Source organism: Zalophus californianus, chromosome 3 (assembly GCF_009762305.2).
Source record: "Zalophus californianus isolate mZalCal1 chromosome 3, mZalCal1.pri.v2, whole genome shotgun sequence".
In the NCBI taxonomy this organism is placed as follows: Eukaryota; Metazoa; Chordata; class Mammalia; order Carnivora; family Otariidae; genus Zalophus; species Zalophus californianus.
This window is the reverse complement of record NC_045597.1, coordinates 11,052,669-11,075,954: the sequence shown is the minus strand read 5'-3', so window position 1 is coordinate 11,075,954 and position 23,286 is coordinate 11,052,669. Positions and strand designations below refer to the sequence as shown.

At 41.1% G+C, this 23,286-nt stretch overlaps 1 protein-coding gene and 1 pseudogene across 5 annotated transcripts in view; one reads left to right on the top strand and one right to left on the bottom strand.

The window, feature by feature from the left end:
• Positions 1-23,286, top strand: part of PCCA (propionyl-CoA carboxylase subunit alpha) — a 394,205-nt gene that overhangs the window by 321,073 nt on the left and 49,846 nt on the right. For 4 of the 5 annotated variants that reach the window (XM_027588123.2, XM_035726503.1, XM_035726504.1 and 1 more), the window contains one exon: positions 1,879-1,932. The exons of the other annotated variant lie outside the window; for it this stretch is intronic. In XM_027588123.2, the coding sequence (XP_027443924.1) occupies positions 1,879-1,932 (54 nt within the window). The remainder of the gene's footprint in view (positions 1-1,878; positions 1,933-23,286) is intronic. 5 annotated transcript variants of the gene reach the window in all.
• On the bottom strand, positions 713-1,686 carry LOC113919569 (annotated as a pseudogene).

Here is a 23,286-nt window from a genome sequence, read left to right as displayed (position 1 = left end):
AGGTGAGAATTATCTGGAAAAAAAATATAATTTACTTCTAGTGAACTATTTAGTTATCCATTTCTAGCAAACCGAAATTCAAACAAGATATGCATAAATCCTATTGTATTCACTTTGAGCTTTTTTATTTACAAATATTTGCGGAACGTAGAGGTTATATCTATTTTCACTGCTCTCTGGTTGTAGAAGCATTGTGTTGTCCTCTTGTTATTTTAAACAAATGCTAACTTTTTATGACAGGTTTATTGAGATAGAATTCACACACCACACAGTTCACCCAAAGTGCACAAGTCACTGTTTTTAGTCTCTTCACAGATGTTGTGCAACCATCACCACAAACAATTGTAGAACATTTTCACCAACGCAGAAAGCAAGCCTTACTAATTAGCAGTCATTTCCCATTTCCTCCCTGCTGTCTCCCTCAGGCAGCCACCTTTCCTTCCTCCCTTCTTCCTTCTCTCTTCCCTCCCCCGCTTCCTTTCTTTCTAAAAGGAATTTGATCTGTGCTTTATACCTGATTTTTTTCAAAGTTTGGTAAAAGCACGACCACTCCCAGAATTAGCATGGCATATTAACACTTCGACCAATCAGTAAGTCAGTTGTCATTCAGCTGAAAACACAAGTTCTTTATGAAGCCACTTAACATATATTTACTTTTGTATATAGACTGTTATCCAAGAAGAATAAAATATAAGTTAAGAGTTCAAACTTATTAGATAGGACTTGACTTCTGGGCTTCAGAAAGATGTGGAAACTCTTTCTTAACCAACTGAGCTACCCAGGCGCCCCATGGAAACTCTTTCTGAAGAAATTTTTCTTACTTTTTTTTAAATTATTTTTTTTTAAATTTTTATTGTTATGTTAATACCATACATTACATCATTAGTTTTTGATGTAGTGTTCCATGATTCATTGTTTGTGTATGAAATTTTTCTTACTTTTTCCCCCTAGACTTACTGGCTTTAATGTGGGCTTACTTCTCCAGTCTCAATCTGACAAAATGCCCCACGTGAGGCCTGGCAAAGAATCATTTCTTATTGTATCTGTTACTTAGGTACCAAGGCATAGCCACTTCTTGAACTTGTGCCAGATGATTCTTCCAAAGATGCCTCTTACCCAAGCATGAGGTCTAGCTTTTTCTTGAGCAGTCTGAAGAAGCCTTAGGGCATCGTCTCTTTCCTGGACAACTTCATCTAATGCATCTGTAGAATCTGCTACCCTTTCTTACTGTTCCAGACTTAGCATTTTTGGCAATCTCTGCCTCTTGGCACCCTGCTGTAGAGTTAGGAGCATGTTTCTTTTTTCAGTAGGACAGCCAGAGTTTATGTGTATCTTCATTACTTTCATTCCTAATTGTTGACAGGTCCATGAGGCTCCAAGTTTCACTCCCCCGCCCCCCAATTTCTTGGGGAATCAAAAAATTCTTTCAGTCCTTTCCTTGACAGGTGGTATAAAGTAATCTACGCTAATGAAAAGCTGTGACATTTGGTGTGTTCTTAGGCAACCTGTACTAGCCCAGGAAGTGTGAGGACCAGGAAGTCCCTAGAGCAGTTGCGGGTTTTCTGCGGAGAACTGCCAAACTGTGCTAATCTACTTCCTATCTCTGGATTTGCACGTTCTGGACATTTCATGTTCAATGGAATCATATAATACGAGGTCCTTTGTGACGGCCTTCTGTTGTTGCATGTGTCAGTACTGCATTCTTTTTATGGCCGAATAGTCCATTATATGAATATATCATATTTTGTTTATCCATGTACCAGTTGGTGGACATTTAGGTTATTTGGCTATTAGGAATAATGCTGCTACGGACATTCATGTACACATTTTTGTGTGGATGTGAATTTATTCTATACTTTTTTTTTTTCCCTTTCCCAGTGTCTTTCTCGAGAAGCAGGTGGAAACATGAGCATTCAGTTTCTTGGTACAGTGGTAAGTATGAAAGGATTATTATTTTGTATATTCACTTAACAGAGAAAAAAGTGTTCAACTAGCTTTAGCCTATGTATTTGAACTTGTCTTCATCATGGTTTTGTTTTGTTATTAAATGACATATGTTTGTATAAGAAATGCCGCCTTTAATGTGCTCAAGAAGTTTCCATGATACAATAATTTTAGCGATTTCCTATTAGAAAATAATTTTTTTAATTATTTGCACTTTGTTGAATATTTTAAGTGCTTTTTTTCTGCCTGTTTTTTTAATAAAAATAAGAAACATTATTTAAGATGCTTTTGAACGTAGTGACCTTGATTTTTTTTTTTTTTCCTGTCGGTTTTGCTTATAACTTTCTCTATTAGGTCCTTTTGAGTACACATTTCTAAGGAAACTGAGTCATAGTTTTGTATCTTGATTTTTTTTTTCACATAAGATCCTATTAATCATTTTCCATATTGCTAGAAAATATTTATCAGCATCATTTTAATGGAGCTGTGTTTAACATTCTGATGAGTAGATGTGACATATTTCCTTATCCATGAATCTCAGTTTTTAGGTATTTAAGTTATCCCTCATTTTTGCCATTATGAATGGTGTTCTAGTGAACAACTTCATGGGTTTTGCTTTCTTGATGTTTTGAATTATTTTCAAACATGGATATTTTTAAAAATGTATAAGATATATTTCATTCTAAGTGGAATGAAAACCATGAATAATTTTATGGTTTAGTACATGTTACCAGTTACTTCATATCTCTTTTGAATGCCCTTCATCACGTTTTAGAACACTACTTTGCACTCTCACTAGTAGTGGTTACAATTTTCAAAATTATTTAACTTTATCTGGTGAAAAGATATTTACTTTACAGTTATTATTTTTCCTTTAATGTAAAAGTAATGATCATAATGATCATGCCAATGAGGTATGCTCAAACAATAAGGTAGCTTATTGTTTTAATTAGCATTTCTCTGTGTCATGAACATTTCTCCATGTATTCATTTACTAGGTATCATTTAAAATCTGTGAAATGTCTGTTCGTGTTTTTTGGGTACCTTGTTCAGATTGTGAATTCACATTGGGTATTTCTGTTTGCTCAGTGAGTTTATTGAGAATATCAGAGGAAAGGCCTGTGGCTTGGATCAAAAGAGTAGTGATTTGTAGCCATTGAGGTAGGAAGCACATTAATATGTGCACTTACAGTTTACATATGTATAAAGGCACAGTCAAGTTTATGTATTGCAGTATATATGGTAGTATATGCATAGGCACTTGACTAATGTCACATAAATTTTAAGTGTTGCACCTGAGATTTATAGTTATTTTTGTTTTTCTGATGAATAAGTTATTCCTTGCTTTTTTTTTAATTTAAAATTTTAAATATTATTTCAGTGCATGTCCTAAGAAATTGTATTAGGGTTCTCCAAAGAAAGAGAACCGGCAGGATGTGTGAGTGTTGGGGCACGGGGGTGGGGGGTCCAAAATCTGCACAGTAGACCAGGAAATAGTTGGAGTTCAAGTCCAAAGACCATGTACTTGCAGTATTCCTTCTTGCTTGGGAGGTCAGTCCTTTTTCTTCATTTGATTGAATTATGCCCACCCAGATTATATGGGGGGTAATTTGCTTTACCCAAGCTCTACTGATTTAAATGTTAGTCTGAAAAATGCCTTTATAGAAACATCTAGAATAATGTTTGGCCAAACATCTGGATACTGTGGCCTAGCCAGATTGACACATAAAAATTCACCATCACAGAAGTATACACATCCCATCCCCTAGAGGCATTTACATTATTATTGACATGCGGGCACACCTTGGAGATATTGTGGGTTTGGTTCCAGACCAGGGCAAGAGAGCCTGTGTTGCAGTAAAGTGAATCAAATGAATTTTTTGGTTTCCCAGTGCATATAAAAGTTAGGTTTACACTACAGTGTAGTCTTTTAAGTATGCAAAGCATTATGTCTAAAAAACAACGCACGTACCTTAATTTAAAAATACTGTATAGCTCGGGGCGCCTGGCTGGCTCAATCAGAAGAGCATGTGACTCGATTTCAGGGTTGTGAGTTGGAGCTCCACCTTGGGTGTAGAGATTACCAAAAATAAATAAATAAGTAAACTATTAAAAAAATAAAAATACTATATTGCTATAAAATGCTAATCATCATCTGAGCTTTCAGTGAGTTATAATCACTGATCACAGGTCACAATAATACAGTAATAATAAAATACAGTCATAATGTAAAAGTTTGAAATACTGTAAGAATTACCAAAATGTGACACAGAGACAGGAAATGAGCAAATGCTGTTGGAAAAATGGCGCCGATAGATGCAGGGTTGCCACAAACTTTCAGTCTGTAAAAAAAAAAAAACAACAAAAAACCCACTGTATCTGCAACACACAATGAAGCGAAGCCCAAAAGAACGTGGCGTGCCTGTGTTCTTCCAGAAATAGAATTACAGATCTTTTCATGCAACAGTAAGTCATGGGTACTTCCGTGTCTGCACTTACATCTCTCCTTGGATTCTAATCAAGTTCACTGGGTTCATGTATTGAAAACTGAGTTCTCGATAGGCAAAACCCACAAACAGAACAAAGCGTTTCTCTCGCAGTTTTTTCCTATCTTGGAAAATGGCTATGCCAGCTAAAACCTTGTGCTCTCCTTACTTCCTCTCAGCAGCCTGTCTTCCCACCTCTGCTCCTGCTCCTTAGCCTACTGTTCATTTAATGGTTAGCGTGATCCTTTAAAAATGTCAGTCTAAGTCAGTTGGCCTTGTTACTTTTCTTCAGACGTGTTGGGCCCATGCCTCAGGAGCTCCTCATCTGCCTCTCCTCTGCCAGGACTGTCTGCCCCCAGACACCTGCACAGAAGTTTCCCGCACTTTCTTCAAGCCTTTACACAACAGCCACCGCCTCAGGGACGGCTTCCTGGTCACACCGTTTAAAAGTTTGACCACCTTTCCTCCGCTTTGTTCTTTTTCTTCAGCAGTTATCACTATTTGACATACTTTCATGTTTGACATATTTTACTTTTTTAAAACTTGTTTATTGGGCGCCTGAGTGGCTCAGTTGATTAAGCGACCACCTTCGGCTCAGGTCATGATCCTGGAGTCCCGGGATCGAGTCCCACATCGGGCTCCCTGCTTGGCGGGGAGTCTGCTTCTCCCTCTGACCCTCCCGCCTCTCATGCTCTCTCTCTCTCTCATTCTCTCTCTCAAATAAATAAATAAATAAAATCTTAAAAACAAACAAACAAACTTGTTTATTGTCCGTCTTTCCCACTTGAATGACCTAAGGTCCGTGAGCACAGGGCTCTTGCCCGTTGTGTTCACTGTTCTCACCCAGCACCCAGAGCAGGGCCTTGGGTCCCGGGGGCACTCAGTGAATGCTTGTCGAGTGAATTAATGACATTGGCAAGCGCGGGACCCAAGGATTAGACTTAAAAAAGAAAAAGAAAACAAATGCAGAAACAAACGGGGAAAAGGAAAAGCGTAGGGGCCTTAGCAATGAGTCCGTCTTCCTCAGAAAAGACAGCTCGTTTTGCCCAGGGGTTCACAGCTAGTTGGTGGGCAGAGCAAACAAGGGGGCTCCGATTTCTCTGCTTTTTCTTTTTATCCACTCAGGCCCCTAAAATATGGTAGGAAACACACACACACACACACACACACACACACGCACGCACGCACGCACGCGCGCGCGCGCGCGCGCGCGACCTGTGTATGGAGCTGATGCCGCCCCCCTCCCCAACATAGGTGACTTGCTGACAAATCCCAGAGATTTGTCCACACCGTTTATACAGTTTGTACAGAGAAGGAGTGTCACTGTCTAGAGTCACTTCCAAGTACTTTAGAAGTCTGCATCACAGCAGTTGGGATGGCCACTGTGGTTTGTTACAAGGCATTTTTCTGTGTGTACTATTAGCCATAATCGAGAGAAAGGAAAGGTTTTGAGATAGCGGGACTCTGTTAGGACAGGTGCGGAGTAATTTCTAGCTAGTGTGTGCTGCTTTGATCCTAATTTTTTAAAGAGATTCAGTTTCCAAAGCTTTCAGTCAGGAAGAGCGCTAGCAGGTCATACGGTAAAGGTAAGACTTCCCAAATACACTCTGTGAGAATACTTGTAGAGTTTTCCATACAAGTTGGCTTTTGAATATTGTCAAACATCACATTCAGTGTTCAAAGAGGAATTTAATTTTAGACTAAGAAGGACTTCTGTTGCATCAGTAAAGTTCAGAAATGTTATTTCAATTCAGAGAAGGTACAGACTTCAAAATAATTAGTTTTTGACACACTTCAAACTTTAAAAAACTACCATTTTGTTATTTCTCAATAAAATAAGTCTCATTATTAAAATTAGATTTTGCTGGCTATATATAGAAATGTTATAAATATGCTATAGAATGTTATATATATGCTATAGAAAATGTTGTAAATATGCTTTACATATTTGTAATATGTGTAAAATAACATTTATAAAATATTTGTCAGTTATAAAGAGTAATGATAAAACAAAGACCTGTATACCCACCAGAGGTTTTCTAAAAAAACACAAAAGTCATCATTACCTCCGAGGTTTACTGTGTATTCTTTCTCCATCCTATCTATCAGACATCCTTTCTCCCCCCTGCACAGAGAACTTCTTCCTAACTTTTATCATTCCTTTTCTTTATAATTTTTCCACGTAAATGCATCCTTAAATATCAAGCAGTTAAGCTTTGCATGCTTTTAAGCTTGACATGCATGGGATTATATTCTGTAATTGTGTATGACTTGGTTATTTGGCTCCGTGCTGTTTGTGAGGTCCACCTCTACTGTTGCTGGCCCCCTGGGTGGTCTCTGGTGTCTTTTCTCTAATTCCATGCTGCTCTAAGCATTTATGCACATGAGCAAACATATCCTGATTGCATCTGTGCTGTCGTTTCGTTAGGGTTGATCTGCATTGAGTGTGTAGTGAATGCATTCACTTTGTTCCACATTCTCCAGTACCTGATATTATTAGACTTGTTCATTTTTGCCAGTGTCAGTAGTGTCCCCATTGTGGTTTTAATTAACATCCTGATCATTAAGGAAGTAGAACATATTTTTCTGCATTTATTGGCCATTTATGTTTATTGACCATTGAGTCTGCTCCTCCGTAAAGTACCTCTTCAAGCCTTCTGCCCATCTTTCTGTGGAGTGAGACTGTATACATGCATGAGTTTAGTCTCTTTATGTCATTTGCATTTTTGATAAGGCATGGAGGATTGGGTCGGACAACATGACTAGTTCTGACGAGGAGCTGTGAATGGAAGTGACTATCAAGAACTGTGGAGGGTCTGAGATTTTACCCTACTTGAAGCTGACAGATTAACCCGCTATAGTCATGGATGCTGGTAGAAGGGACAAGACTCCAGGGTCAGAGCTGAAGGATGGTTTATTACAGCAATAGCAGTAGCCAGAATATCATTAGTTTTGTACCATTTCCCTGAGCTCCATTTCCCACAGGGTGGTGTGAAGAGGGCAGAAGGACACCTGCTCACACAGTGGGTTATGTTACAGTAGAAGAACCTGAGTTTAGTTCAGAACCCCGAGCCTCTATATGGGCAGTGAGCATGCCTTCCCTTTGTTCCGAGGGAGACACTGTCTGTCTTTGTATAGCAAACAGCCTTGAAAAAATAGTCTAGAACAAAGGACAGTCAGTGCTTTGCTCACAAGAAGTAGAAGAGAAGCATGAGAGACCCATGGAGAATTGTCTGCTTATAGTGATGTCTTCACTTCTGGTCAGGGACAGCCAAGAGGAGGTGTGAGCTCTCTAGGTCCCTACCATGTCCACTTGGGGAACTACATGCCTGGTTGTTGAGTCCCTAGAGCATGGGTCCCTGGGGAAGGTTGGAGCTTGGGAATTGTCCCCCTGACCTTCCGTGGACTGAGATTTCAATGTTACTTCTGAAGCACAACCTAGCTTATCCTAACACCCATCAGGTCATGATCTCAGGGTCCTGGGATCGAGTCCCATGTAAGGCTCCCTGCTCAGCAGGGAACCTGCTTCTCCCCCAGCCCCTCCCCGCTGCTCATGCTCTCTCTCTCTCTCCCTCTCAAATAAATAAATGAAATCTTTTAAAAAATTGTTAAGTAGTATTTTTATATAATGAAAAGCAAATTCCTCTGAATTAGTAGAAGGCACTGAGATGAAATTTGTGCCTCTGTGATTCAGAGGAGCATATTTGACTTGAATGTACATACAAATTTTAACCTTTAGTATCTATCAGTTTCATTACCATCCCAGTAGGTAGGATATAGGACTGTATTTGTTTCCAACAAATTGCCACAAACCGGGTAGCTTCAAACAACAGAATTGTGTTCTAAGAGTTTAGGAGATGAGAAATCTGAAATCAGGGAGTGGGCAGGGTTGGCTCCTTCTGGAGGCTCTCCAGGGAATCGGTTTCATGCCTCTCTCCCAGCTTCCGGTGGTTGGGGCACCTCTCCCCCAGCTTCCGGTGGTTGGGGCACCTCTCCCCCAGCTTCCGGTGGTTGGGGCACCTCTCTCCCAGCTTCCGGTGGTTGGGGCACCTCTCCCCCAGCTTCCGGTGGTTGGGGCACTTCTCCCCCAGCTTCCGGTGGTTGGGGCACTCTCTCCCAGCTTCCGGTGGTTGGGGCAGTACTTGCTGTTTCTTGGCTTGTAGCTGCATCATTCCAGTCTCTGCTTCTGTCCTCACATGGTTTTCTTCCCCAGGTCTGTGTATATTCAGTCACAGCAACCTAAGCACACCAGTCATTGGATTTAGGGCCCACCCTTATATAGTAAGACCTCTTCTTAGTTAATTACATTTGCAAAGACCCTCTTTACAAATGAGGTCACATTCTGAAATATCAGCTGGGCATGAATTTTTGGATCGCAGCGTTCAACCCAGTACACACTCTACATAGGTAGGCATGAAAGCGTATTTCACATATATGAAGAGTTGAAAACTAACTCAGGTAATTTACCTAAAAGTATATTTTATAAACAGAGCATCATTCCTTATTAATACCTGACCTGAGTACTGCCATTTATTTTCCCAAGGATTTTCTACCTGTTAACATCATACTCAAACATGCAGGAACACCGGTGAAGGGTATGCCTATCTTCAGAAGACAAAGTGAGCCCTAGGCAGTTTAAGTGACTGTTCTGTGCTAACAGTTGGTAGAAACAGGATGCAAAATCAGGTCTCTCTGACTTTCAAGTGAAGCTGTTCACCATCAGAGTGCCTTAAGAACAAATCACTTTACTGTGTGATCCAGTTATTGCCATAACTGCTAAGGATGACTGTTTTAGTTCAGACCACTGTGACAGAATACCATAGAGTGGGTGGTTTAAACAGCAGACATTTATTTCTAACAGTTCTGGAGGCTGATGAGTTCAGGATCGAGGTGCCAGCAGATTCGGGTCCTGGTGAGGGCCCTCTTCCGGGCTTGCAAGTGCCCACCTGATAGCTGTATCCTCACACGGCAGAGAGTGCTGGTCTTTCTTCTCTTTTTTTATTTTTTTAAAGTTTTCATTTTAGGGCGCCTGGGTGGCTCAGTCGTTAAGCGTCTGCCTTCGGCTCGGGTCATGATCCCAGGGTCCTGGGATCGAGTCCCACATCGGGCTCCCTGCTCAGCAGGAAGCCTGTTTCTCCCTCTCCCACTCCCCCTGCTTGTGTTCCTGCTCTCACTGTCTGTCTCTGTCAAATAAATAAATAAAATCTTAAAAAAAAAAAAAAGTTTTCATTTTAATTCCAGTTAATTAACATACAGTGTTAGATTAGTTTCAGGTGTACAATATAGTGGGTTCTTCTTTCTTCTCTTTTATAAGTGAGGGCCCCACTCTCTTGACCTCATCTAAACCTAACTACCTCCCGAAGGACCCGCGTCCGTATAACATTATATTGGGGGTTGTTAGAGCTTAGGTGAGGGATACAAACATAATCCATAATATACACCATAGATACCAATATAGTTGGTAAGCTACATATCCCAGAATTTTTCCAAGATATATGTGCCTATTTCAAATTGTAAGTCTTCTGAGTTTTGTTTTGTGTGCATGTTTTTTGGAGAAGCTGTGAGTTTGTGCACATCAGGTAGTATAAGTTCACAAAGAAATGGAAGACATCCAGTGTTCTACTTAAACCAGAATTACTTACTTGAACTATGCTTTACAATAAGGATGAATATTTTCTTACTGCTTTTAATGCAGAAGTTACCATTTTTATTCCAAAGTTTTGTTTTGTAATCATTGTTTAATTTTTAAAGTACCATTATTTTTTTAAATATTATAATATCAAGTCAAATGTATCTCACCAAGACTGTTTTTTTTTCTTGTGAAAACAATGCATATTGCCCCAAAGCAAAAATAAGCTTAGATAGTACAATAAACAGCTTCTTTATAGCTGCACTATTGGCATTTACCCAAGGACTCTTGAGGAACTATCAAATTATATGTTTCTGAAGCTTAGCCAGAGATCTTAATGAAACCAAATCATGCTGAAGTTCTTAAAGCTAATTTAAATCTCAAATTGTACATTTTAAATTAAGTTTTTATTGATAATAAATATACTTTATTTCTTATTATCCTTGAAAGCTTGAGTGATAATATCAGTAGAATAAACATGTTTTACAAAGATTTACCATTAAGAATGCTATTAATATGACCCTTGATACGCTAGCACAATTAGATTTCAAAGTAAGCGTTTACGAAGTAACAGCGATTAATGACAACCATCGAAAACAATTTTGAACTCCATCAGTTTAACTCAGGAGGGTAAACTTAATATGATAATTCATCTAGTTGCATTGTATCAACTTAGCAGGAAAGTATGTAAATATGTGACCCTTACCTAGTTTCTAAATGGATGCTGTGCTGATAGATTTATCAGTTCCATTAAAGAACTTTGGGGAACTTTGGAATTTCAGCAATTGTTCCCTTGGAGGCTGAAAACCCAACCTGATCTCATACTGGGACCATTCTGGTCTGCATATTTCCATAATTTGCCTTTGCTGCTAATATGACAGCAAGACACAAATAACTGTTTCTAATAATATCAGATGGAGTTGTGGAGGACAGCATTTTAATGTAGTAAAAGACCTCCCCGTGGGGTTGTTATTGCTACTATAGAACAGCAGCTACACAGTTGCAACTGTAGTCTCTTAATTGATTCGTTTAATTAGCGAGAGCTGAAGCTTAGGCTGTATCTTGTCATCTGATATGATAGAATCCAAAATCTGCATTATTCATATTTATAGATGTAGAAACATCATCAAGAAGCTCTCATTCTTCTGAAAACTCACATATGGATATTGAATTTTGATAGAGTAAACTCCCATTTGTTTGAACTCCAAATAATTGGAAAATGAAAAGAACTGTGTTTGTTATTGTTTTTCTAAGTACTCTTGAGAAGTAAATGATGTCATCCAGTTTGAGGTTATTATTGTCTTCCAAAAATAAACTTCCAGGGAATTTGTTCAGTCTTGTATACCTTATGAATTCGGAAGCAGCCTCTCTATTTACATCGTGTCTGACTCCTGTAATCTCCATGTGCCGTTTCTCCCTTCTGTAGCCCATCCCTTTCTCTTAATATGTATTAGTGGAGTTTTGGGAGTGAATGATGACTTATTGGGGTTTCTGGCATGTTTGCCCGTGTCCCAGCCTGCCTTTGCAGCCGCCCCAAGTGCTACTGGCTTAGGCTTTCCACTCGTGCCTGCTCCTTGACTGAATTGCCCCCAGGGGCTTTGCTCACCCCGCCCAGCTGCACCACTCCGGATTTCCTTGGATGGGGAAAACTGGGGGAAGATGGCAAGCGTCTGGCATCAAACCCCAGAGCCTTCAGCAGAGGGCCACTTCCACCCCACCCACACAGGGCTCTATCCCCGCTGGGTCACATTCTCTTTATTCCTGATCCTTTTCCTGTCCAGCCATAGGAATCAGATGGAGGCCACAGAGTAGACGTTCTGTGGAGGGTTGATGAGCCAGTCTCTCTGTTCTTTTTTCTTTTTTTCTTTTTTTTTTTTAAGAGCGGGAGAGACAAAGGCGGGGGAGGGGCAGCGGGAGAGGGATAATCTTAAGCAGGCTCCACGCCCAGCGCAGAGCTTGCCTTGGGGCTGAGATCATGACCTGAGCTGAAATCAAGAGTCCCACCCTTAACCCACTGAGCCACCCATGATGCCCCCCAAGTCTTGCTGTTGTTTAGATACATTTTATAATACTAAGAAAAAGTAATTCTGTAGCATTCTGTCTTGCCTTTTCCCCACATATGCAAAAGTTTCAGCCAAAATGTCACTAAAATAAGATTTTAGAAAATGGGCTTTAAATGCAGTCTTGCTCTTGAACATTGTTTTTGTGGTAACATGTGTTCTGTGTACCATGTAACCAACCCAAGAACAAACCTTTGGGAGGTAACTAAGTTTTACTTTTCTAGCCTTTGGAAATTGGCATGCTGTATATAATATGAAAGTGCAATTATTAATATTCCCTTGTGTGATGCATTTTGCACAAAACTTTTAAAGACATCACATATTGCGTGCTATACTACGTGCTAGGAAGCGTACTGGATGATGTGATTTGGTCTCTGCCCTTAAGCAGTATGCTGGCTCCGGGTAAACACAGACAAACCGGTATCATGAGTACATAGTTAAGTGCCGAGTTGGGTTATGTACAGGCTGATAGAGCAGCTGAGGAAATCATAGATCTGTAAGCTTTGTTTCTTTTTCTGATACAGAAACTGAGACCGTATGTCCAGAAGCTATGCTCTGTGATGATAGTAGAGCAAGCAAAGGAAATAGAACAGATGAAGGTACGGCGGCTTGAGGGTGCCCACATATTTAAAGAAGAGAAAGTTGCCTGGTGAGGGTGGCAGGCCGGTGGCCAAGTTCTGTATGGCAGGTGAAGCTAGAGTGGTGGGAGCTAGATGAGGCAGAGCCATGCCAGGGAGATGGGACACTGTTCTCTAGACTTTGAAGTATTTGAAAGAAGAGAGGTGTCGGTTGGTTTTGTGCTGATTTTAAAGAGAACTTGTGGGAGCAAATGAAGAAGAGGGTGCATTTGAGAGCCTCCTTGAGGACCCAGGGTCCAGTTATATGTATTAGGCAGAGCTGATGATGGTTCTGAGATTTCCAGATGTGATAACTGATAAAATTACTTGAGGGGAAAAAAACAGGAAGAGGAGAAGAATTATACCAAAGAAAAGGTGGGATAGGTAATGAGTTGGATTTTTGACGGTTTTAAGTTTGAAATGCCAGGGAGACATCTCTGATGTCAGGGACATTTCGAGTCCTGAAATGAGGGAAAGGATGAAGGGCGAGCATGTAACTTGGCGCTTGGTCAACATGCAGAGGTGAGATCTGAGGCCTGCGGTAGCTGAGATTGCCCACAGGGATGGGAGGTGAAGAAGGAGACGAAAGGCCCAGATCAGAGGCCCCGGGGAAGTGTCCACATCTGAGGAGGAGGTTCTGAGTCTCTCTAATATCATTGTTAAAATGACATTACCTATTGTCCAAATCATTTATATTATATGCGGCTATTAGGAGCCAATTTAGTGTAACCTCCGTCATGATTTCACAGTATCCTAGGGTGTCACTAATTATTTCAAAGTATCTCAAAATCCTGCTGCCATCTGCCAGAGATCCTTAAAATAAAATTAATTTTAATGAATAACATCACGCCTTACATTTGTATGATGCTTTAGGGTTTTAGAATGTTTATTTGACTCCATTCACTTTCTAAGACAGACAAGCCATATAGCACCGTAGACTTCATTGTAATAATAAGGCACCCAGCACTCTGAAATGTCAATTAAAAATATTTGCGGGGTTGCCTGGGTGGCTCAGTTGGTTAAGCGACTGCCTTCGGCTCAGGTCATGATCCTGGAGTCCCGGGATCGAGTCCCGCATCGGGCTCCCTGCTGGGCAGGGAGTCTGCTTCTCCCTCTGACCCTCCCCCCTCTCATGTGCTCTCTCTCTCTCATTCTCTCAAATAAATAAAATCTTTAAAAAAGAATATTTGCAACTACTGAGTTACATGTTCACAAGAAATTTCCAGAAACCACTACCAGGATGTTAGTGGATATTGGGGTGGGCTGGGGTAAGGGGTGGAATGCTAAGTAAAGCTTGATTCCCTGAGTCTGAATCTCCTGCTTACCAGCTTTGTGAATTTGAGCAAGTTACTTAACCTCTGTGGTCCTCAGTATTTTTTATCAGCAGAACATCTACTTTTATGGAAGTGGTGAGGATTGAGTAAGAGAGTGTTTCTGAAACGCCTGGAAACGATAGGTGCTTGACATATAGTAGCTCAACTATTATTATAGCCCCCTCCCTAAATATTTAATACACTTTCCATTTCCTTCGTTTTGCCTTGCATTTTTTCCCTCCTTTTTCTTGTTTGCTTGGAGACATGCTATTATCCGAATTTGTACTCTCCATTGAGATCATACTTGGTGCTCAGTCTGCAGAAAGATTCAGAAGGAAAATATTTCTCTTTTATATGGAAAGTCTAATTATTGTTCTTAGGTTTGTGACCATTAACCTCTCACAGTTAATGTACTAATTGTCATTTAATGCTAAATATAAAGCATGTATTTAAACCTGCACCTGTGGCAGCCAGATGCTTAAGAACATCCACTTCCTTGAAGGGTGAGGATGTTTATCCCTAACAGTCTTGACTGGGGAGATCTGGAGTTTGGAAGACAAAATACTTCTGATAACATCATTATTTTATGATGGTGCTCACGGGCTTTCTTTCTTAGACTGGCCCCACTTGGAAGGGCTGCTGTTTGGGGTAGGCCCTCTAAGGCCACTGTGGCGTAGTGCTGTATATTGCTGCTTCCGTATTTATAAATTCTTTGATCGTTGCTGTTGAACTTACAGTGAGAATAATTCGGGATTGGCAGTTCTTTTCTCATAGAATCAAAGTCTGTCAGTGGTTGTCAAACTTGAGCATGTATAAGAATCACCGGGAAAGCTTGCTAAAAATGCAGATTCCCAGGCTCCATTCTCGGCAAAGGTTATCCCCTAGGTCCCAGTGAGACTGACAGATCTGCATTTGTAGAAATCAGCTTAAAATACACCAGGACTAGGATTTAGAATCTGTTTTGACACTTAATGGTAGAATTAGTTTCTAGTTTAGGAAATGAACACCCAAAACACATTAAATTACTGGTGTTATGAGTCAAGCATAAGAGTGATATTCTGGATGTTTCTTATTATAATGAGAGGGTAGGAAAAACATTTGATTATTTGAGTTGATTAGTGTATACATTCATAATACATATTTTTTTTAAACAGGGAGGGACACAGTAGGACCTGAAGTATAATTAAATCCATAGTATCAACTGTATCTCTTAAATTTTATAACCATTGGACAGTGATCTTTTTTTCTTTTCTTTTTTTTTTTTTAATAAGTAGACTCTATGCCCTGCGTAGAGCCCAGTGTGGGGCTCGGACTCACAACCCTGAGATCAAGACTCAGATGCTTAACTGACTGAGCCACCCGGGCGCCTCACACAGTGATCATTTTTAATTTTGGCCTAGAGCGGGATTTTTCAACCTTGGCGGTAATGACATTTGGAACCAAATAATTCCTTGCTCTAGGAAACTGTGCTGTGCTTTATGGGATGTTTAGAAGCGTTGCTGGCCTCTGTCCACTAGATGCCAGAGCGCCTCTCCAGATAGAACAACCCAAGTTGTCTCCAGACATTGCCAAATGGCCCTGGGGGTGGAAAGGGGGCAAAATCTCCCCCACCCCAACACCCAGTTGAGAACCACTGGCTTAAACTATGTGTAACAGTTGGGGTTTCAGAGTTTTCTTTCCCATTTCACTAAGGATAATGTTACAGAGACGAAATCTCTAGAACAGGGGCGCCTGGGTGGCTCAGTCGTTAAGTGTCTGCTTTCGGCTCAGGTCCTGATCCGAGGGTCCTGGGATCGAGCCCCACATCAGGCTCCCTGCTCTGAGGGAAGCCTGCTTCTCCCTCTCCCACTCCCTCTGCTTGTGTTTCCTCTCTTGCTTTGTCTCTGTCAAATAAATAAATAAAATCTTAAAAAAAAAATCTTTAGAACAGATTGTGATACTCTTCAGTGGCCTGAAGCTCACACAACCTTACATCCTGACCTACTCAAATGTCTTATGCAGAGAAAATGACAACCCACTTTAGCTAACTTCGGGTGTGATTTGCTTGAGTGACATTTTTAACCAGTAGCTGTGGGGGTGGGTACAAGGGTTACTCCTTCCTTAGTCTGCCTAGTATTGTATCCTAACCTAGATCTGCCACAGACGGCTGTTCATGGAAGTTCTGGTTTGTGTAATTGCATTCTATTTATTTGGGTCCTTTGTTTGTTTGTTTGTTTGTTTTTACCATTTACCAAGAACAGTTCCCCAAAGACCCTCACATGCTGGGTCAGCAGGGAGAGCATCCAGTGACGATCGGATCTCAGAAGATACTGCTCTTTGCTTGGTCCTCCATTTTGTTAAAGTCCTGTAATCTTCCCGGTGAGAGACGTCAAATAGAGTGTTACAGCACCACCTCACAATGACCTCTGCAAAGAGCAGTTCTTACTCTTTTCTGGCTAGCATTTAATGGCATAGCTCTGTAACATTTGTGGCACTTTACCCCCACGTGTGGGAAGTACATGGCGGAGTGCCCGGCAAGACGTGTGACTGTCCTACCCAAGACGGTAGGTCAAGTGTTGTGTTTCTGAGGTGGGGCCTTTCCCGAGCTGGCCTACGTTTCATATGGTGTAAATTCTCCAGATTGTGGGGGACAGCTCAGGTGATTACTAAGGTATCAGTGTTAATTACCCTGGGCAATTACCAAGCATCAGGGGACACGTGAAACTGTGAAGTGCCCTTGTTTGGAATAGAATCCCTGCCTGATTTCAGGGCAGGGAAGTGATTAGTGCACAAGCTTTCACAGGTACCCTGAGTATACACCATGTCCTGGAGTTCACCCAACCCTCTCCTGTCTCAGCTGCTCAGTAAACCAGACCAAGGACACAGTGTGCCCGACACTTCACACGTACCACCTCATTCAGTGCCCACAACTGTTTGAGATCATCAGCAGAAACCCCACTTTACAGATGAGGTCATGCCTCCATTGTAAAATTATAGAAATTAAGTGCTTTGCTCAGCATGGCTCATATGCTAAGGGCAGTGATAGGATTCAAACCCAGATCTGCTGACAGAGCCTTGGTTTGCTTCACACTGGCATCTGGATCATTAGGATTTAGGTCATCTTAGTGGCCCTTTGCACATCCTTATTACTCCTGACTGGCTGGCAAAGAAGAGCTAGCTTTGGTAGGAGCAGGGCCTGCGGGGGGCGGGGGAGGGGGGGTATACAAATCCTCCTCTTCTGTGTTCGAACTTAGGGACCGGCCACTTAATGGGGTAGAGCGTTAACGGTTCAGGTTCCTCTGCTTCCTTGCGTGAGTTATTTTGTGTTCAGGGAGGGAATGTTCTTTTTTACAAAAGGTAATGTTTATCCAAGTAATCATTCCAGATATTAAAAATAGATTAAAACTGCAATTTGATTTAAAGTCTTTCAATTAGAATGTGAGAAAACCTTAGCTGATATTTAGGGTGATTAGGTTGTGGAATACCTGCTAAAGTGTGTTGTGAGAGATTAATTGTTCTTATTCAAGTATTTAACCCTTCTGCGCCCTCCACTGCTTTATTCAACCAAAGTGTGAGCCCCCTTGAAGGATTTTAGGAATAATGGGGGTAGTTTTTGAAATAGAAGTGCCCAACGGTATTTTGCGGTATCGCAAATCTAGACTAGTGGTTTTCAGCCCTGGACGATTTTGCTTCTCGGGGGACACTTGGCAGTGTCCGGAGACGTTTTGGTTGTTGTAAGTGGTGGGCTGCTCCTGGAATCCAGTGGGTAGATTTCCTAAAACTTCTAGCAAGCATCACCAGGGATATTTCTGAATATCCTGCTGTAAACGAGGCAGCCCCTACAGGAGAATTATCCAACCTAAAATCTCGGTTGTGCCAAAGTTGAGAGTCTGAGTCTAGACAATAATTATGGAAGGGCATGTAAGTACCTGTGACCATCTCCCCAACCTTTCACAAAGCTGTCTGATGCTCTGCAAACTTAGGTGTCCCCTGGATAAGTAGTTCACAGCTGTCCCACACTATTCATTCTGGATTACCTCACCCAGCCTTAATTTGTAAATTGAAGGAACAGCTGGTGTCTTGATCATATTCAGAAAGAATTGGGCTGCATGTCCATATATGTCCCACGTCTCGTTCTTGTGATCTTGCCCTAACTTGATGACTCTCTGTCTACGCATTTGCATCTTCACAGACTTTCGACCAACATGTCATTCCTCTAAATGGAATTTTCTCTTAATCAGTGTCTGCAGTTAGGATCCAAAGGACTTTGATATTGTTTTCTTCTGTTCTTGATTGTATCTACATTTCATTTCAAAAAAACGAACATTTTTACATTTCAGGCTTGTCCATCAGAGTTTTCCTGTTGCATCATCTCTGTTCATACCGCAGCTCCTCGGAGTAAAAGATCAATTAGATGTTGTGGTATCAATTTATCAATTTGTTGAAAATAAACCTATATAAATACATGCTGTGTTCTCCATGTGTGCATGCAGCGTGTGGAAGCTTGCCATAAAGCCCGTGTCTTCCTCACGGCAGCTCTTGTGGTTTGAAGGCAGGGTTGTGAGCCGGTGAGAGCGGTCCCCGGGCGGGAGCTCCTTTGCCTTGCACCTCCGGGCCCGCACGCTGTGGGGCGTGCATTCTGGCCTTCAGGGGTTCTGCAGATCTGCTCTTGCCTTGGCAGGGTGTTCTGAAATGTACCTGCGGGTTTTTAATTTATGGAGGTAATTGAGTGCCGATGCAGAGGTTAATGCCATTGAAAGAATTACTTATATTTCCCAAGACGAGGGGGCACCCCACGGCACGCGGGGCCACTGGAAAAGCACCAGGGTTTGTCACAAGGCAAAAAGGAGCCACAGGGAAAGCATGGACCGGAGCCTTTATTGGGGTTTCCACAGGCAGGCAGGGTAGGGCAGGGTAAATGATTTAAGACTGCTAGTTTGAACGTCAGTGGGCTTTGGGCTTTAGGGGGTGGTCTCTAGCTGTCTGACACCTGGCCCTGGGATGATTTAGGGCAGGGGAAATAATAGCTTGGTGTGTGAGCTAGATAAAAGGAGTGGTAGGCTTGCATAGGAAAGGCATGCTTCCAAGTTCTTCACTATCTTTGGGAAGAGTTAACCAGCCCTGGGAAGGGCCGTCTCTCCCCAAATATATAAGGCCTCCTAGAGGTCAGAACGGTGTAAGAAATAGGAGGGAAAAAAATACCATGATGAATACACAGAGAACCTGGAAATAATCCAGTCCAAGGGAACTGACCTACGGTAAATAAACAATCCAAGGGAACTGACCTACGGTAACTGACCTACGGTAACAAAGACTGGCATCTAATCCAGAATATGTGTTTATTAATTTGAGGTGAGGATTTTTTTTTTTTTTTTTAAGGTGAGGAATATTTCTTCCCGTGACCAAATCTTAAAGTCTCTTCTCTGGAACATCAGCTGAATGGTGGTATCAGAATAATTAGGAAGGCCTGTTAGGCAGAATTATTTCAAAACTGGTCTTGGTCATCAGGGCAAAGAGAGACCTAGTATTCCTATGCTATCCCAGAATCTGGTGAATCACTCTGACTTTCAGCAGGAACACCCTTCAGTGTCCACGTCTTTGTCTCCTGTGCGCCTCAGGGCTGTTGACCATCTTCCCACCGGGCTTGTGCCGTTGACCAGGCTGTAGCGACTGAAACTGTGGTCATGAACCCAAACTATAGGACCATAGTCTTGCTTCCCTTACGCTGACACACAGATCCCTTTGCTGGGAATTGTGAGGTGTCCCCAAACTCTTTGGTGATGCGCTTTCACAGATGGTTAGTTCTAGCACTTCTGTGTGGAGCTTTACACACGCAGCTCTCAGAAATTCCTAAGAATTTTCCATGTCCTAGGTAAGCAGCCCCCTCTCCCCACCCAGGGAGTACATGTACTCAGAAGAAACATTTCATGGAAAGAGCCCCGAGAGATCTCATGTTAGCCCCAGTAATGTTTTAAACTGATTGTGTGACCTTCCCAAACCTCTGTTTTCTTTGTTGTACAATGAAAGGTTGGGGTTCGTGACCCCTGAGGTCTTCCCCAGCCCTGGCCTGCTCTGAGAATGATTACATTTGTCACAATATGGGGTGTGCTTCGCTCCAGTAGCAACACATCACACGTGCAACTTATTATCATTGTCTTTTGATTTTCTTGAGTTTTTCAGCCTCATTTGGGGAAACAGCACTAGCTTATTGCACAGTGATACTCTGTCCTGTCACTTAATTTCGGGGGACAGCACATTGTGCTGGCACAGGCTCAGTGCTAATAATCAAGATTATATGTTCTGCTTACTGTGACTTTTTTGTGGTTTCTGGGGAAAAAAATGCAGATGCTTTTCAATTATTCTAAGGGAATTTTGATTAACCCCCTGGGTAGACTTCTCTGTACCACCTGCCACGGAGAAGCGAGTTTTATTGAACAGAAGGTATAGAATTGAATTGCTCATATTTGTTTTCTTTCTGGTGCCTATAGCATTATTTCAAACTAAAGCATTTTAATAAATATTTAATAAATATCTGTCTAAAATAGGTTGAAACTGTTAGAAACTAAACCTTTTGTTCTTCAATTTCAAATGCAAATAAGCTAATTTGACTTTTAAGTGGAATCTGCAAATTAAAGACTCATTTTTCTTTTATGTATGTAAAAAGTAATCTTTGACTGATATGGTTGGGTGTCCTGCTTACTTCATATTCCAAGTACCAGCGCTTGCAAACGATTTGTTAGGTTTGTTGCGGTGTCGCTGTGTTTGTTTTTCTTGTCGCTATTATGCGTGCTTACTACTTTCCTCTCTTGTATCCCCATTTTTACCTTTTGCCTGTGGCCAGAAGATGTCAAGTTCTTGATTTATAGAGCATTTTCAAATGGCTGACTCTCAGGCCTTTTAAAAAAAGTTTTATTGAAGGGCGCCTGGCTGGCTCAGTCAGTGGAGCGTTCGACTCTTGATCATGGGGTCGTGAGTTTGAGCCCCACGTTGGATGTAGAGTTGACTTTAAAAAAAAAAAGTATTATTGAGGTGTAATTCACCTTCTACACAGGTCATCCATTTAAAGTGTACAATCCAGTGGTTTTTAGTCTGTTCACAGGGCTGTGCAACCCTTAGTCCATTTGAGAGCATTTGCATCACCCTACAAAGAAGCCCCTTTCCCTTGAGGAGACAATCCCCCATTCTCCTTCAACCCTGCCAGCCCCCGGCAGCCACAGTCTTTCTACCTGTGTATGTTTGCTTATTCTGGACATTGCATATAAACAAAAACACGTATGTGATCTTTTGTGACTGGCTTCTTTCACTTGGCATCATGTTCTCAGAGGCCTCTCTCTCTTGTACCTTCCAGTAGCTCATTCACTTCTTGCCAGATAGCATTCCAGTGTATACAGTTTGTGTATCCATTCCTCAGGATGGATGTCGGATTGTTTCTTTTTAGCTATTATAAATAACACTGCCCTGAACATTCCTGCACATGTTTTCGTGTGGACATATGTCTTCATTTTTTCTGAGCGGACACCTACAAGAGGGAATTCTGAGTCATATGGCAACTCTATGTTTAACTTTTTGAGGAACTGCCAGGCTGTTTTCCCAAGCACCTGCACCATCTTACATTCCCACCAGCAAAATGTGAGTCATTTATTTTCTCCACATCCTTGCCAGCATGTCCATATAGTTTTTGTTTTTGAGGTGTAATTGACATAGAGCACTATGTTAGTTTCAGGTATTCAATATTTGTATGTATTGTGAAATGATCACCACAAGAAGTCTAGTTAACATCCGATGTGTCTCTTTTTGATTCCTAGCCACCTAGCAGGTGTAAAGGTAGGACTCGTTTTTAAGTAATCTCTGTGTAGGATTCCTTCTTTTCTCTAGAACTCCTAATTCAAAAATAGTCCAAATGGTGTATTAGTGTTGTGTTTTGGTTTGTTTTTTAAAAAACAAACTTAACCCTAATGAAACAACAAAGCACATATATTTTAATTATTGTGTATTTTCTATTGCATTGTTGTCTCTTCCTTCTGCAAATAAAATGTTTTTGATATTAAGCAAGCGGTTCCTTTCATCTCCTGAGGCTTTTTTTTTTTTTTTTTTTTTAATGGTAGCACATACTGTGCAGGAAGGTCATTACATAGAGAGGAAAAAAGAATAATCAGCATTGAAGAGAAAGTTAATGCTGTTTGTATAATTTTTTAATAGGTATCTTGTAACATTTTGAGATTTAAACCAACTAATATTTTTTGCACATTACTGGGCAGTTTCTTTTTGTTGCCTGTGAATTGATATTTTGCTTTGGGAACTAAGATAGTGAAAATACCAAGCTTCAAATACTTTGATTCCTTAGTCATTTAATACCTTAGTCATTTAGGTAGTAATTCTGTTCTGTAGACCACCTACATGTGTTTGTAAGGGATATAATAACTGACACTGTATTTAATTAGCACTAATATTGTGTAGAAGGAAAAACATATTAAATATCTTTACGAGTCACTAGTTCAGAATTAGCAGAAGCTGGGAAGAAAAAGTCCTTGTCTACGCACCACTGTTATTTTGCCTAGCCATGGAAGTTTGTGGTTCATTTGTTCATTCATTCAGCAAGTATTTGTTGGGTGCATATTCTGTGCCAAACAATGTTCCAGGTCCTGGGGAAATGGACCCATTGATAGAGGACAGAGTATAAATCATAAGTAAGTATCCAGAGGCAACCAGCTGATGTATACAAATATAACAAGCTGATGTAGTGAGTACTGATCTTCCTCCACTTAGGACGAGGGTTATGTGTTGATAAACGCATCATCAGTTGAAAATATCGTACATGGAAAATGCATTTAATACACCTAACCTTCTGAACACCATAGCTTAGCCTGGCCTACATTAAGTGAGCTCAGAACGCTTACGTTAGTCTACATTTGGGCAAAATCATCTAACACAAGGCTTGTTTTATAATAAAGTGTTGACCATCTCACATAATTTATTGAATGCTATCCTGAAAGTGAACGAGTGGCCGTATGGGGGCAGAAGGGTTGTCAGCATATGGTTGTGAACCCTTGTGATCGGACGGCCACTGGGAGCTGTGCTACCGCTGGCCAGCATCACCAGAGAGGACCGCACCACCTCTCGCCACCCTGGGAAGGGTCCAGGTTCACATTCAAAGTGTGGTTTCTACTGAATGCATAGCCACTTTCAGGCCATCATAAATTCAAAAAATTGCATGGGACCATCATAGGTCAGGAATTGTCTGTATAAATTCACATGCCC